Here is a 13,286-nt window from a genome sequence, read left to right as displayed (position 1 = left end):
CCAATGTAGTGTTCTTTGTTTTATTGTCAAATTTCATTGGCTTAAGAAAATCTAGTGTTTTATTCGATTGATTTAAAGTGTAAAATTTATAAAATTATTAAACAGTTTGTTTATTAATAATAAATAGACCAAAAACTTAGCAAATATTGCCTGGGAAATAAAAGAATTTGCTTGTAGAGTAAAGAAAAGCATAATTTGTGCAACCATTTATAGTTTTTTTCCATTTTGAAAGTGTGTGCAAGTGTAAGAGAAAAAAATCTAATTTTCAATGCATCAAAAGCAAAATAACCAATAAATATATAGACAACAGAACGTACTAAAAAAAGAAAGAAAAAGAAAAACTATACATAGGAACACATACACCACTAACTAAACTAAACAAAGCGTACAAGAAAGAAAGAAGATACTACAGAGTAGAAAATTAAAAAAGAAAAAAATATATAAAAGAAAAAATATAAAATTTGTAGGTACTATATTATTTTTTTCTGTGTACATTTTTAGAAGTGAATGTGTGTTGGTGTGCTATTTTGTAAAATAATACAAAAAAATGGAAAAAACTATTATTACTCCCAATAATACGTGAGTGTAGTGCATACAAATTTGTCTAAGTAATAAAAGAACTAGAAAATCTTTGTGCTGGCAATTTTGTAACCAGATTCCTACTATTTTGATTAGATTGTACTAAATAACCAGCTGTTGTGTTGCAATCTTAATAAGCCTTAAAATAGTAAATCCAAGTGTTGCATTAAAAAAAAAAAGAAAAAAAAAAAACAGGCGAGCCCTTTTATCAAGTGAGTTACAACATACATTTTGTTTTTATTGTTGAGATAATGCAGCAAAATAATAAATTACATAAAAACTAGTTTATTTTTCATTTGGCATAATGCTGTGTGTGTTTTTTCTCTTTTTCATATTTATTATGTTGTGTTTTAATCGTGTTTGTGGGGCCACCATTATTGAATTGGGTCGTAATTTTTCATAATTCGTGTTTGCCACGAATATTTTTGTGGTGTGTATGCACTGTTTACATCAAAATGCATTTAGGTTAGAATTAGTGGATCAGCTGTTTAATGTCATCCTGAAAACCATATTGCCAGATTTATTTAAACAAAAAATCAAATAAAGAAAAATAAAAACAAACTAAACAGAGAGAGGGAGAAAAAAATACAAGTGGGATTCAAGGCGTATTTATAAGATGACAGCATTGGAGAGGGAGATAGCATTTTTTATATGCAGTTTGAAAAAAGCTAGAATAGTAAACAACAAGAAGCAGCTTTCAGAATGACAAAGAAAAGTGAAATAGAATTTAAAATTTTATTTTTTAATCACAAATAATTAGAACGTAAATTAATTTTTTTGTTGTAATTTTTAATAAAATTTCAATTTCTTAAAAAATAACACAAAATTTTTACTTATTAATTTAACAATTTATCTATTTGTTTACAGTTAATAAGTTTTTCGCCCTGGAGCAATCTTATCTTGTAATTGACCAGCTGTGTCAAAAACAGTAATCACAACAACAATAAAAAGAGTAAATAGAGTCTAGAATAAGCGAACCTGACGAGGTCGCTTGATTGCGCTTGCGGCTGAGAGAGTTCCTAGAGACGGCGCAAGGCAGGAAGTCAAAGAAACAAAGAACGAACGAGTACAAATAGGGAGTAGTAGTAGTAGGAGAGCAGCAGCAGTGGTCCTCGTTGGAGTGGGTGTTTTTAAAAGAGACTCAAAATTGATAGAAATAACAAAAAAGCTGCTGCAACTGGTGCCTCATCTGAGGACCAGCCGCCGCGCAAAAAAGGACGACGTTCAGCAGCAGGAGGTGCCACTACATCAACAGCAGCAGCCGCAGCCGCCGCAGTAGTAGTAGGAACGAATACAACGACAACAGCCTTAGCAATAACAACAACAGTAGCAGCAACAGCAACAACAGCAAGTTTGTTGGAAATCAACAACAACAGTAGTAGTACGAGTCTCAGTTCGTTAGTGTCCATAGACACAGAAACAGCAACAACCTCAAGAGCGGCTGCACAACAGCAAGAGCAGTTACGCCATCAAAATAATCGCGAAAAACAGACAAAAGGTGAATCAGCAAATAATAAACAAAACACAACAACAAATAGCAACAGCAGTTTGAACAATAACAAAACAAATAACACTAACAGCAATAGTAATAACAATAACAAAACAGCAACTACAACAAACGAGGCTAAAAGAAAACTGCCCCAGGACGGCGGAGGCAGTAGTGGTAGTGGCCAACTAGATAAGGACTCTGGTAGCACTATGCAAAATTCTGCTTTGAATCCTTCCACCTCCTCCTCATCGAGTGCCTCTTCATTTAGTGCTTCGACCGTGGAAAGTGGCGCCATGCCCAATTCAGCTCCAGCCGCTGGCAGTAGTAGTAGTAGTAGCAGTCATGCTGCCACTGACTCCTCTGCCGCCGCCGCCGCTTCATCGAGCGTTAATAATTCGACATCCACCAATGGACACGATTCCAAACACAACGGTTTCACTGCCAACCAAAACAATAACAACAACAGCAGCACAGAGGCGCCCAATAATTGCGATGATCAAAACAATCACAATGAAGTGGCCAATAAAACAATTTCCTGGTTGGGCAAGTCTAATGAGGAAATAATACGCCTTATTGGCCAGTATTTGCAAGATTTGGGCCTAAAGAAATCGGTAAAGACGCTAATGAACGAATCGGGTTGCTATTTGGAACATCCCTCCGCTACCAAGTTTCGTGAGCATGTCTTATCGGGCGAATGGAGCAAGGCAGATGCAGATCTAAAGGTGAGTGAACGTTACAGCAATAACCATAACAAAAAAAAAAAAAAAAACAAAACGGAGGAAAAAAAGAAATGCCAAAGAAAGAAAACTGAGTTTTTTTTTTTTGAAAATTGTGTAGCAGTTTGTCGTGTGTCAAAATGTATGTTCATACATACGTCCGTTCCATCCGTCCGTCTGTCCATGGTTTCTGGTGGGTGTATTAGTGCTTTTTATACATAAATGTGTATTAAAGTACGAGTGTGTGTTTTGCATTTCTGTCTTGTTAACTTTTTTATTTTTGTGCTGTTGTTGGTTTTTTTAATATTTTAAGGTATTTTTACGTCTTTACCATTTAATATTTTTTTGTCTTTTGTATAGAGTTTTTGTCTTGTTTTTGTTTCCATATTTGTTTTCTCCTCTACACATAGTTATCATTTCCGTAATAAACGCTCTTTGTTTACTTTGTTGGTTGTACAAAAAAATTACAGAAATTTCTTTAATATTCCAACTCTCCTTACACTCTTTTAATTGTATTTTCTTTTTGTACCTACCTCTCTTTCTCTCAGGGTATATCTAACTATGTTACCGCTGCTTAAACCTACTCCCTAACCCCCCTTGAGTAATTGTTTTGAATTGTTTACCCTCATCTTTATCATAACATTGATTTTTGTTTTTGGCTTTATTTTACAACAACAACTGCATTTCTATTCCTAAACATATGTATCCAAAATGCAATAGAAGAAGTTTGCAGCAGCTGCAACTGCAGCAGAAATTGACTGCTAAGCCATTAGTGTCAGGAGTACTGAAAACAGCAACATTGCCAATAATAATAACAGAGCAACAAAACAAGAAATGAGTTCATCTTTTGTTTATATTCCATACATATTCCCAGTGTATATGTGTGCCACCACTTTATATGGAATACACTTATGTGACTAGTGAACTCTTTCTTTCACTTCTCTCAACAGTAATCATGATGGCTGTCATATTTTTGCAAACATTTTAATAATAAATGTCTTGTCATCAATTGTTTTATATTTAAAATTTTATTATGTACAGAGATTTTTTTTTGTTAAAAATTTCCAAAATACCAGAAAAAAGTTTAAGTTTTAAAGATTGTGTTGAATGATGTTGTATCGCTATGTTTCATCTCCATTAGACACAACTGAGATTTCGTCGATCATTTACTCCTCTTTAGTTCGGCCTGCAGTTTCGTTTTCATGTAGATATTTGTCATTGGCAATTCTCTTTTCATTAGCATTCTGTCATTGAGCAGATAAATTAATTATACAGTTCTTTGTCGGTTTAATCTATCATATATTGAGATTCATATAATCATGATCATGGTAATATTTCCATGGGAATCTGCCAACGATCCTTCTGTTATTGAGCACATACATTAATGATAAAGAGTTCTTTGTCGGTTGAATCTATCAAGAATTGAGATTTCTTTGTGTTTTCATGTTATCCTGATCATGTCAATACTTCCATGGGGATTTTATTGTCATTTTGTCACTAAATTCCCTATTGTATCAATAACTGACTTCTATGCCTTATAACGGTAGCATGAACTTCTGTTAAAGTCCGCCCACAATACTACCTGTTTTCCACCTTCGCTATCCGTTGATTTAGTTGTTCAATTCCTTTCCTGCTCGTCACTTCTATCACTTAATGTTTTAGATTTAATGAATTCTTTATTGATCTTTAAAAACCCATTAGATGTAAGGTAGTGCAAAGGTCAATGGGGCCTTAGATATATTATCTCATCTCCTCTGTCGTTCTTCCATAGTTTTCTCTCTTTCCAGCGGATTAAACTCAAGTCAACCACATTCACTGCTTCTGCAGAAGAAAATTGAATTTCACATGTGGATTACACATCCCAGAAAGAATTTACTTATGTAAAATCACGGGCAACCCTGTTTGATTATTACTTTACTCTTTGTTTAACAAATCTCTTTCTCTAGCATTATTTTGTTTTTGTTGTTAGTGCTCTATCAGCTCTTCTTGTTTTGTTATTGTATTACTTTTTTGTAAACGAAATTTAAAAGACAAAGAAATTTTTTTTATAATTTCTTTTACATGTTCATGGAAATGGAAATATACACAGGTACAAACTCCCAGGCATATGTACATCCACCAATTGAATATACAAACATCCATATAAAGATAATGGTTGTTGGTAAATGTGATTGCAAACTAATCTTCCTTTGTTTTGTTGTTATTATTACTTACTATTATCAATACATACTATGTTCCACTGTTACCTTACTCCTTTAGCAGAGGACATTGTTCTCCATTATACGAAGTGCGTTGTATACAGCATTCGTTTACATATTTTGTTTTGTTATGGTTTTTGTTTTGATTTTATTTTTCTCATGAAAATTTACTACAGCAATCAATCATCATTGGTTGTTATTGTGGTTTTTTGGGGGACTTGGCTGTTGCTGATAATGTGTTCCTATCAGCAGCTATAAGTCTGGTTTAAAATGCTATATAAAATTTTATTACTCTTATACTTAATAGCTCGTATAAATATTTGTTTCTTCTACTTATTTTCAGGAACTAGAGCCCCTGATAGATAATGGCAAACCTTCGACTATTACCGAAATGAAATTTATCCTATTGGAACAAAAATATTTGGAAAACTTAGATGACAACTGTCATTTGGATGCTTTGCATGTTTTACGCAATGAGTTAACACCCTTGCAGCATAATATTTCACGAGTCCACCAATTGTCCTCGTACATGATGTGTTCTAATAGTCAGGATTTGCATCAACGTACCAAATGGGAAGGCAAAGGTATATTGTCAAGATCTTTGGTTATGGAACGTTTACAAACCTTTCTACCACCTTCCGTTATGATGGCACCGCGTCGCTTGCGTGCCTTATTACAACAGGCCGTTGAATTGCAAACACAAAATTGTCTCTTCCATGACATGGCCTGGGAGACAAATTTACAAAATGTTTCACTGCTGACCGACCATTGTTGTGCCACCGATGGTTTTCCCCTGCAGACCATACAAATACTATCCGATCACTGTGATGAGGTTTGGTTTTGTAAATTTTCACCTGATGGCCTTAAATTGGCCACCGGCAGCAAGGATGGCGCTGTTATAATATGGGATGTTGATCCTTATAAATTACAATTGAAACAGCGACGCTCTCTAGACTGTCAATCACAAGTTAGTGTGGCTTTTATTAGCTGGAGTCCCGATTCGAAATTGGTGTTGATTGTGGGTTCTGAGGATTCCACAGAAGTGTGTATTTTCAATGTGGACGACGGTCGCTTGCTGATGAAAATGAATAATATGAATCAGGAATCGGATAGTCTGTCATGTGGTGCATTCAATCGTGATGGTACACGTTTCGTTTGTGGTGGCCAAAAGGGTCAATTCCATTTGTGCGATCTCAAAGGTACGGTGCTGGAATCATGGGAGGGTGTACGTATTAATAGTGTGGCCTTCAGATCGGATAATAAGACTATATTAGCCGCTGATAATCACTATCGCATAAGGGGGTAAGTAATTTTATAAAAAAATTAAAACTTTATAAAGAAATAGGTGGGAGTAGTGAACACTATACTATCGAGGAATATAAATTATTGATTCTTAATATTTACAATATATTAAGAAGACGTATTATGAACTTTTTTAAGGCAGGGATTGTGACTACTATACTATCGAGGAAAATTAAACACGTTTGTAAAACGCTTATCGTAATCATTAGTCCTTAGACGCCTCACTATTTGTCTAACCTTGTAAAATCTTATAGTTTATGTTATAAAAAGATGTTTTAGTAAAACAAACCTATAAGATGAAACTGGTAAACACTAAATATGAAGAGAGAAGATTCATTTTAAACTATTTTAAGAAAATGTACTGGGGTTATGTTTGCTAAAATGCTGTCCTTTGTTTTCACGGGCTCAAAGGCCTCAAAATGAATTAACTTCACAAATAATAAGTCTAATCTTCTAACACAGAGAACAATTTTGTTAAAAACATTAGGTTTTATTGGAAAACTATTACTCTTTCCTACAAGAATTGAACGGAATAGAAATCAAAGCTTATACTCCAAAATATCAAGAACTTTAACGTCTAGCTTATGAACTGCATAGCTGATAAATGTCTTTCTACAATTTTCTTCTCAACTTTCAGGTACAACTTTGATAACCCACGCACAGATTTTGATGTACTCAAAGAATCACATCCGATTATGACATTTTCAGTCAATTCCGCTGATCGCTTAGCCCTGCTAAATGTCTCCAGCCAAGGACTACATTTATGGGATATTGAAGATAAATGTATTGTACGCAGCTTTCAGGGTATACGTCAAAGTAATTTCGCCATACACTCGTGTTTCGGTGGCGTTAATGAAAGCTTTGTCGCTAGCGGTAGTGAAGATAAACACGTCTGTATTTGGCACATAAAACGAGAAGAACCTTTGGCCAAGTTAGCCGGTCATGCCAAGACTGTTAACTGTGTTTCCTGGAATCCCGTTTATCCCTCATTGCTGGCCTCGGCCAGTGATGATTCGACCGTACGCATCTGGGGACCCACAGCGCCACACAATCTAAATGCAACACCCGAAAGTGACGATTGTTCATCATGTTCCTCTTCGTCGTCATGGAATATGACCTCCTAGAGCCTAAAGACACCAAGTAACGTAGCAGCCATGTGATCAGAGTGGCGATATTATTTTAGTTGATATAGATAAGAAGTGAGGGTTACATATAGACAACCAGCGCGCACCTATGTTGTAAGAAATTCATTTAGCCTTTAAGAGATACAATACGCTCTAGATGTTTAGTTAAAGAAAACCCCTTAAGAAAACGTTAAGAAGAAGAACTCTTGAGAACCAGTTAGGAAGCAAGAAAGAAAGGCATTTTCGTGCAAAATATTTGAAAAACGGTATATGAAAACAATACAATACAATTATATATATAAAGAAAGCTAAGCATTACTATATATTGTAAGCAATATACGAAATGGATTAAGGTGAATGAAGGAAAAATATATAGAAGATATAAAAAGCAAACAAGAAAGTGAAAGAACGTGGACAGTGTTATAGCAAAAAAAAAAAAAAGAAACATTGATGGCAAACATCAATTAATTAACAAGAAAAACTGCTCGTTTTTTAAACAATAACTTTTTAAACATGCTCATCAACACCTAAACCTAATTTAGTTATGTTTTTTTTTCTATTAATACAAACCAATACTTACATTTAGTTTTTTTTTTTAATTTTTAACTTTGCTCCCCTATAGTGGAACACGTTCGTTTTATCTATTTAGATAATTAAAATATATAGATTTTTTTAATTTTCGAAAACCAATTAAGTTTATCCTCGAAGTGATTATGGTAAAGAAACAGCGTTTAACTTCAAAATAATTATAAAAACTAAAAATAATAACATTTAAGCGAAGCAGAAAGGTTCGTTTTAAGTAGATATTAATTGATTTGTAAGTTCATTTACAACTAAGGATTGCTAGAAAACAAACTTACTCATTTCACCGGCCCCTTTTCAAAAACACTCAATAAACTTTTAAGTTTGAGGTTTTAAACGAAAGGAGGTGGAACAATATCAACAAATTGAGAAATAGAAAACAGCATAATATTTAAGTGATTACAAAAACTTTAAAATAAAAACAAACAAAAAATTAAGAAATATGCATAAACTAAACGAATTATAGTGATATAAGACATATTTTTAAAATGAATTATTATAAAAACAAAATACAAATAAAATACCAGAGGATAAAACACAGTTTTCATCTAATACAACTACCAGCATAAATAATGAAATGCAACAAAACAAACTTGAACTTCATTGCAAAAAAAAAGAAAGAGATCATAATCACATAAACGACTTAATAAACTAATAATAAAATCAGATATAAAACAAAAGAAATTGTTGAAATTATATTTATTTAAGGAAATTAAAGTGAAAAGAAAATGTAAACAGTTAAAGCAATCGTTTTAAGGCTACTGCTGGTGTGAGAGTGATATTTACTTAGAAGGTAATTATCAATATATTTTATAATATTTTTGGACTTTATTTTCCATTAAGGCAGAGATACTTAGCACTATACTATCGAGGAAATTATAAAGATAACAATAAAATTGTAATATAGTTTGGAAATTCTATGAACTGCACACATTTCTCTCAGTATTTAGAGAAATAAGCGCATAGAAATATGCTATACTTTATGATAACCAAGTGACCCCCAGATATTCTGTTCGAAAGAAAGCTATCATTTTTATTAACGTTTATAGTTTAATATATAAAATTATATAATTCAAGAAAAAAATCACACTTTTATCCAGTCTTTCTTTTCATTAACTTTCTGAAAAGTGCTCCTCCATATACACTGACAAATTTTGCATTATAAACTCCTTAATAATATAGACTGGCAAGACTATAAGAGCCGCTTGTAAAACACGAAAACGCGTGACAACCACATAAACAAATATCAAAGAAAACAAATGATGACCCGTGACCAAAGTACGATGTAAAGCTGCACCAAAATCTGTAGTATTTTCACGCCACAATATAATGGGCAAAAGAAAGAATTTTGAAAAATTTGCCAAAACATTGGCTTTTAAAAGAATAAAACCAAACGTTTTAAGACCCATATTAAGAATCACGTTTTTACGCAGAGCAATAGAGGCTAAGAGCAGCAAAAGAGTGGAAAGTAGGTAATCTGTAAAGAGAAGTTATTTGAAAGTTATTAAAACATATTTGAGATTAGATTCTGTAAGAGCTATTTGCTTTAAATTCTTAAAATTATAATTGAGAGCATTTGACCTTTTCTTTTAAATTGCCTTTAAAACCCTCAAAAAGATTTAATTTTATCATAATTATTCACAAAATACCCAAAATAATTGATTTTAATGACAAAATTACCGTTATTTTTCAAGTTATTGCATTTTATATGAATCACCCCCTAGAAATTATCATTACAATGTGGCATCCCTGTTGATTTGTTTACATAATAATGTCACAAACAAAATTACCGTTAATCGCTATTACTATTTCTCTGTTTTATATGAGACACCCTGTGTATATGTCAAATTTTATGACATATTTTCATGTTGTCAAAAATACAACAACACAAACTTTTTAGCGGAAATTTAAGCTTGTTCTTTTACATTTTGCCAGTCATCGCGCTTAAATTCGCTGGAATGGTTCGGTTTTTGTTAAAATTTAAGAAAAAAGTGTAAAAAAGAGAAAAATCCTAAAAGTTTGTTAATTTTTTAGTTAAAAGAGCCGCAATGCATAACGTGCCGTTGAATGTGTTTAATATTTGTGTATTTAATTGTGTGATTTGAAAGTTTTCCAAAAATTTGCCAAAAGTCTTGGCCTAATCATGTGAAGTTTTTAGTAAATTGTGAAGTTATTGCTGAAGTTTTGTAGAAAATGTATAATACAAAATCCTTATACGAAATATGTGAGCAAATTCATGTTTTTAAGGAAAGTATAATGTTTACTTTCCTAAAATCTGTGGTGGAACGGAATGCTGTTGCCAAAAGTTCGAAATAACAGAACTGAAGCAGTCACAATGATGCAAGTACATCTAGGTTGGCGTTATGTAGTCGGGAATATCATTAAGAAATGAAACAGTTATAATCGAATAATCTTCTATGGTTGTAATTGTCTGCCGGTTCTCGGCTATGACTATGTACGTCATAGTTTACTTGTGGGTCTCAATCCGGCAACAAAATGCTCCTAAAAATTTCTTTTATACATTCCGGCTTCTAACATTTTAAACAACATGGAAATGAAACGGATCCATACCATATATAGAGATAAGCTGGGATATGAATTTATCCAAGGATCATATAGTTTACACATTCTACAATGGGATGAACTTGGAATATTATGTTTTTCAAAGCTAAACTAAATTACTATCGAATATTGCAACGACAAGTGATTAGATTTGTTTAAGCCGAGTGAGGGGTAAGTGTTTTTGTTCTAAATTATTAAAGTTAAGTTAGTTTACTATAAAAATAAGGAAATTATAAAGGTGTTTAACCTACCACATATATTTTGACCACAGCACAAATAAAATCCATGTTCATTAACCAATATCGATTGTGAAATGTCATCATGAGTTTGTTCTCTTTTCTCACGCCACAGGGTAAATGATTCCAACAGTAATAACATTAAAGAAAGTTTCCAAAACAGCTAAAGAGAATAATTACAAATAAATGTTAAATCTTTATAAACAATTGAAAAATCTAAAGATTCTTACCTTAAAATCCCGATTAAATAAAGCATGTCTATAGGCCTGCTGAGATAAAAGCATAGAATCCACTAATATAATTACCGGCTCAAATTCTATATATTTATCAGCTATATGATGACATTTTTCCTGAAATTGAAAAGGGGGTTTTCAGTTATGGAACGTTTTTTTTAAAGAAATTGTTTTATGTATTTTGTTTGTGTTCTATAGAAAACTTCTTATTTAAGCATATTTCTATACATAAGCTTTTTATTTAGATATTTTTCTGTAGAAAAGAGTCTCCTTTAGACAATTGTCTATAAAAAGTATCTTGTTTAAACGACTTTGTTAAGGAAAGTACTTTATTAGGCAACTTTCTATAGAGAAGTGTATTCTTTAGACTATATTTTTAAATAAAGTGTATTTTCTATTGAAAATGGTATATTTTAGATAGGTTCTTAGGAAAGCGTTTTCTTTACATGATTTTCTATAGAAAAGTGTATGACAAGAATGTCTTCTTTAGAAAATTTTCAATAGAAAAGTTTCTTTTTTTCGACAATTTCTATAAAACTCTGTCTTGTTTAAACAACTTTCTCTAAAAAAGGTTTTCTCGCTGAACAACTTCCTTGTGAGAATATTTTTCTTAGAAAATTTACATAGAACAACGTCTTCTTTAGACAGTTTTTTATAAAAATACTTTGGTTAGACAATTTTCTATAGAAATTTCTTTCAAAACATAAAAACCACTTTCCGTTTAAAGAATTATACGGAATTAATACGGATTAGTAGTTTTCCTTCTCTTCACTTACACAATTCACCGTTTTCACTGTATTGCTGTATTTCTTAAACAACTCCTTGACCTTTTGCCCACAATTAATGCATACGTAGGCCGGCACATCTTTTGTTTTAGACATGTTTTTATAAATTTTCACTATTTTCCACAAAATTTTAATAATTTTCTCAAAAAATCGTGTTATTTATCAAAAAAGTGTTTTTGCTGCTTAAAAAAAAGAAAATCAATAGCAAAACCAATAAAAAAATAAACATAAACAGATGTTTATAAAAACAGAGTAGCCAGATGCTATTACATTGTTGTTATGATGTGGTTTCATATTAACATAAGGTTGGTGTCTTGACTAAGCAATCGGAAAAAGGTTTAAGGTTGCCAGAGGATGTTGTAAGTGTTTTAAAACCGTTTAAGGCAAAATAGTGTTGAAATTTTCACTAAATTTGTATAAGAATTTAAAATTTATTAAAAAATATTGTAATTTTTCACACAACAAAAGAAAATAAAGCATATTTTACAGTTTTCATATACAAAAAAACGTCTTTTTAAAGAAATTTTTTCAATTTAAAAATTTGTAAGGATCTGCGGCTGAGTTTAAGACTTTTGATGGAAAGTTGAAGTGATTACAGATTTTCACAATTTTCTGATTTAGGCCACTTTTAAGGATTTTTTGAAATATTTTCAAAAACTTCTTTAAAAAAACATATAATAAAAAACAACTGCCATTCATTCTTTACTTCATTATTTCTTAATCGAACCAACGTTTTCTTTTACAAATTTTCTCATTCAGTAATTTCTGCTTAAGTACACTTCACATTCTCAATTTTCCTGTTCGCAGGTTTCCAACAAAAAGGACATAAAAATGCGTAATAAGTTGTGTACATATGCACGCAAATAATTACGTATTTGTTTTTTGTTCGCTTTGTATTGGTATCATTGTTTTATTTTGTTTTTTTTTTTTCCAACTTTTGGTTTGTTTTGTTGTTGTTTGTTATACACCGTGTAATTGTGAAATGTGTAATTAAGTCCTTTGTGTGTAAATTTTTTCGCATGGTTTCCATATCCTGTGTGTGCTTTGTAGTGTTTACATATTAAAAATGAAAAAAGTAAAAAATAGAGGAAGTAGAAAAAAATAATTAAAGATGAGTAAAATTGGTCGACAAATGTAGTAATAAAATGTGAACAATAAGCAGTAATTTGCTTCCATAGAAATCTATATGTTGTAAAAGTTTAAATACGACTCTAATAGAATTCGATTTTCATTTTTAAGTTGTGTTTTGAGAAAATATCGAACTCCTACGATCACTTCAGTTTTTCATAAAAAAACGTGTTATATAACAGAAACCTAAAAACGGCTGTAGTTCTGTTAGTAGTAGTAAAACCGTATTCTATAGACTAATCTCAGAATAATTCAAAAACTCCTTCAACCGATCCTGTAGAGTTTCTAGGACATTATGGCCGAAGTTAAACCCAAAAGCAACTATTAGGACTGTACAGGAAGAGTTAAAGAT

At 31.9% G+C, this 13,286-nt stretch overlaps 2 protein-coding genes across 8 annotated transcripts; one reads left to right on the top strand and one right to left on the bottom strand.

Moving 5' to 3' along the window:
• On the top strand, nucleotides 1–8,665 carry LOC119607921 (WD repeat-containing protein 26 homolog). 7 transcript variants are annotated; one of them, XM_037962067.1, is made up of 5 exons: nucleotides 1–231; nucleotides 502–791; nucleotides 1,447–2,790; nucleotides 5,326–6,284; nucleotides 6,922–8,665. In XM_037962067.1, exons 3-5 carry the CDS (start codon nucleotides 2,278–2,280, stop codon nucleotides 7,406–7,408), a joined length of 1,959 nt encoding a protein of 652 aa, XP_037817995.1. In that variant the 5' UTR covers nucleotides 1–231; nucleotides 502–791; nucleotides 1,447–2,277; the 3' UTR covers nucleotides 7,409–8,665. The 7 variants fall into 7 exon arrangements, with proteins under 7 accessions (XP_037817995.1, XP_037817997.1, XP_037817993.1 ...); XM_037962069.1 differs by having other exon boundaries at nucleotides 1–243; nucleotides 502–579; XM_037962065.1 differs by having other exon boundaries at nucleotides 1–243.
• A 332-nt stretch (nucleotides 8,666–8,997) lies between these two features.
• On the bottom strand, nucleotides 8,998–12,047 carry LOC119607923 (protein ARV1). Its single transcript, XM_037962071.1, has 4 exons — nucleotides 11,798–12,047; nucleotides 11,019–11,138; nucleotides 10,804–10,951; nucleotides 8,998–9,467 (listed from the first exon to the last, which is right to left on the bottom strand). Exons 1-4 carry the CDS (start codon nucleotides 11,900–11,902, stop codon nucleotides 9,103–9,105), a joined length of 738 nt encoding a protein of 245 aa, XP_037817999.1. The 5' UTR covers nucleotides 11,903–12,047; the 3' UTR covers nucleotides 8,998–9,102.
• Nucleotides 12,048–13,286: the final 1,239 nt, after the last annotated feature.

Source organism: Lucilia sericata, unplaced genomic scaffold (genome assembly GCF_015586225.1).
Source record: "Lucilia sericata isolate MDLA Ls3-8-SP2 unplaced genomic scaffold, ASM1558622v1 Contig000760F_arrow, whole genome shotgun sequence".
Taxonomy (NCBI): domain Eukaryota; kingdom Metazoa; phylum Arthropoda; class Insecta; order Diptera; family Calliphoridae; genus Lucilia; species Lucilia sericata.
This window is presented reverse-complemented; position numbering and strand designations above follow the sequence as displayed.

Coding starts and splice junctions, on each gene's coding strand:
- LOC119607923 (XM_037962071.1), bottom strand. CDS start 11,902: ATGTCTAAAACAAAAGATGTGCCGGCCTACGTATGCATTAATTGTGGG. Junction 10,952..11,018: donor TATTTAATCGGGATTTTAAG/GTAAGAATCTTT, acceptor TATTCTCTTTAG/CTGTTTTGGAAACTTTCTTT. Junction 9,468..10,803: donor CTGTGGTCAAAATATATGTG/GTAGGTTAAACA, acceptor TTCTCTTTACAG/ATTACCTACTTTCCACTCTT.
- LOC119607921 (XM_037962067.1), top strand. CDS start 2,278: ATGCAAAATTCTGCTTTGAATCCTTCCACCTCCTCCTCATCGAGTGCC. Junction 2,791..5,325: donor AGGCAGATGCAGATCTAAAG/GTGAGTGAACGT, acceptor ACTTATTTTCAG/GAACTAGAGCCCCTGATAGA. Junction 6,285..6,921: donor AATCACTATCGCATAAGGGG/GTAAGTAATTTT, acceptor CTCAACTTTCAG/GTACAACTTTGATAACCCAC.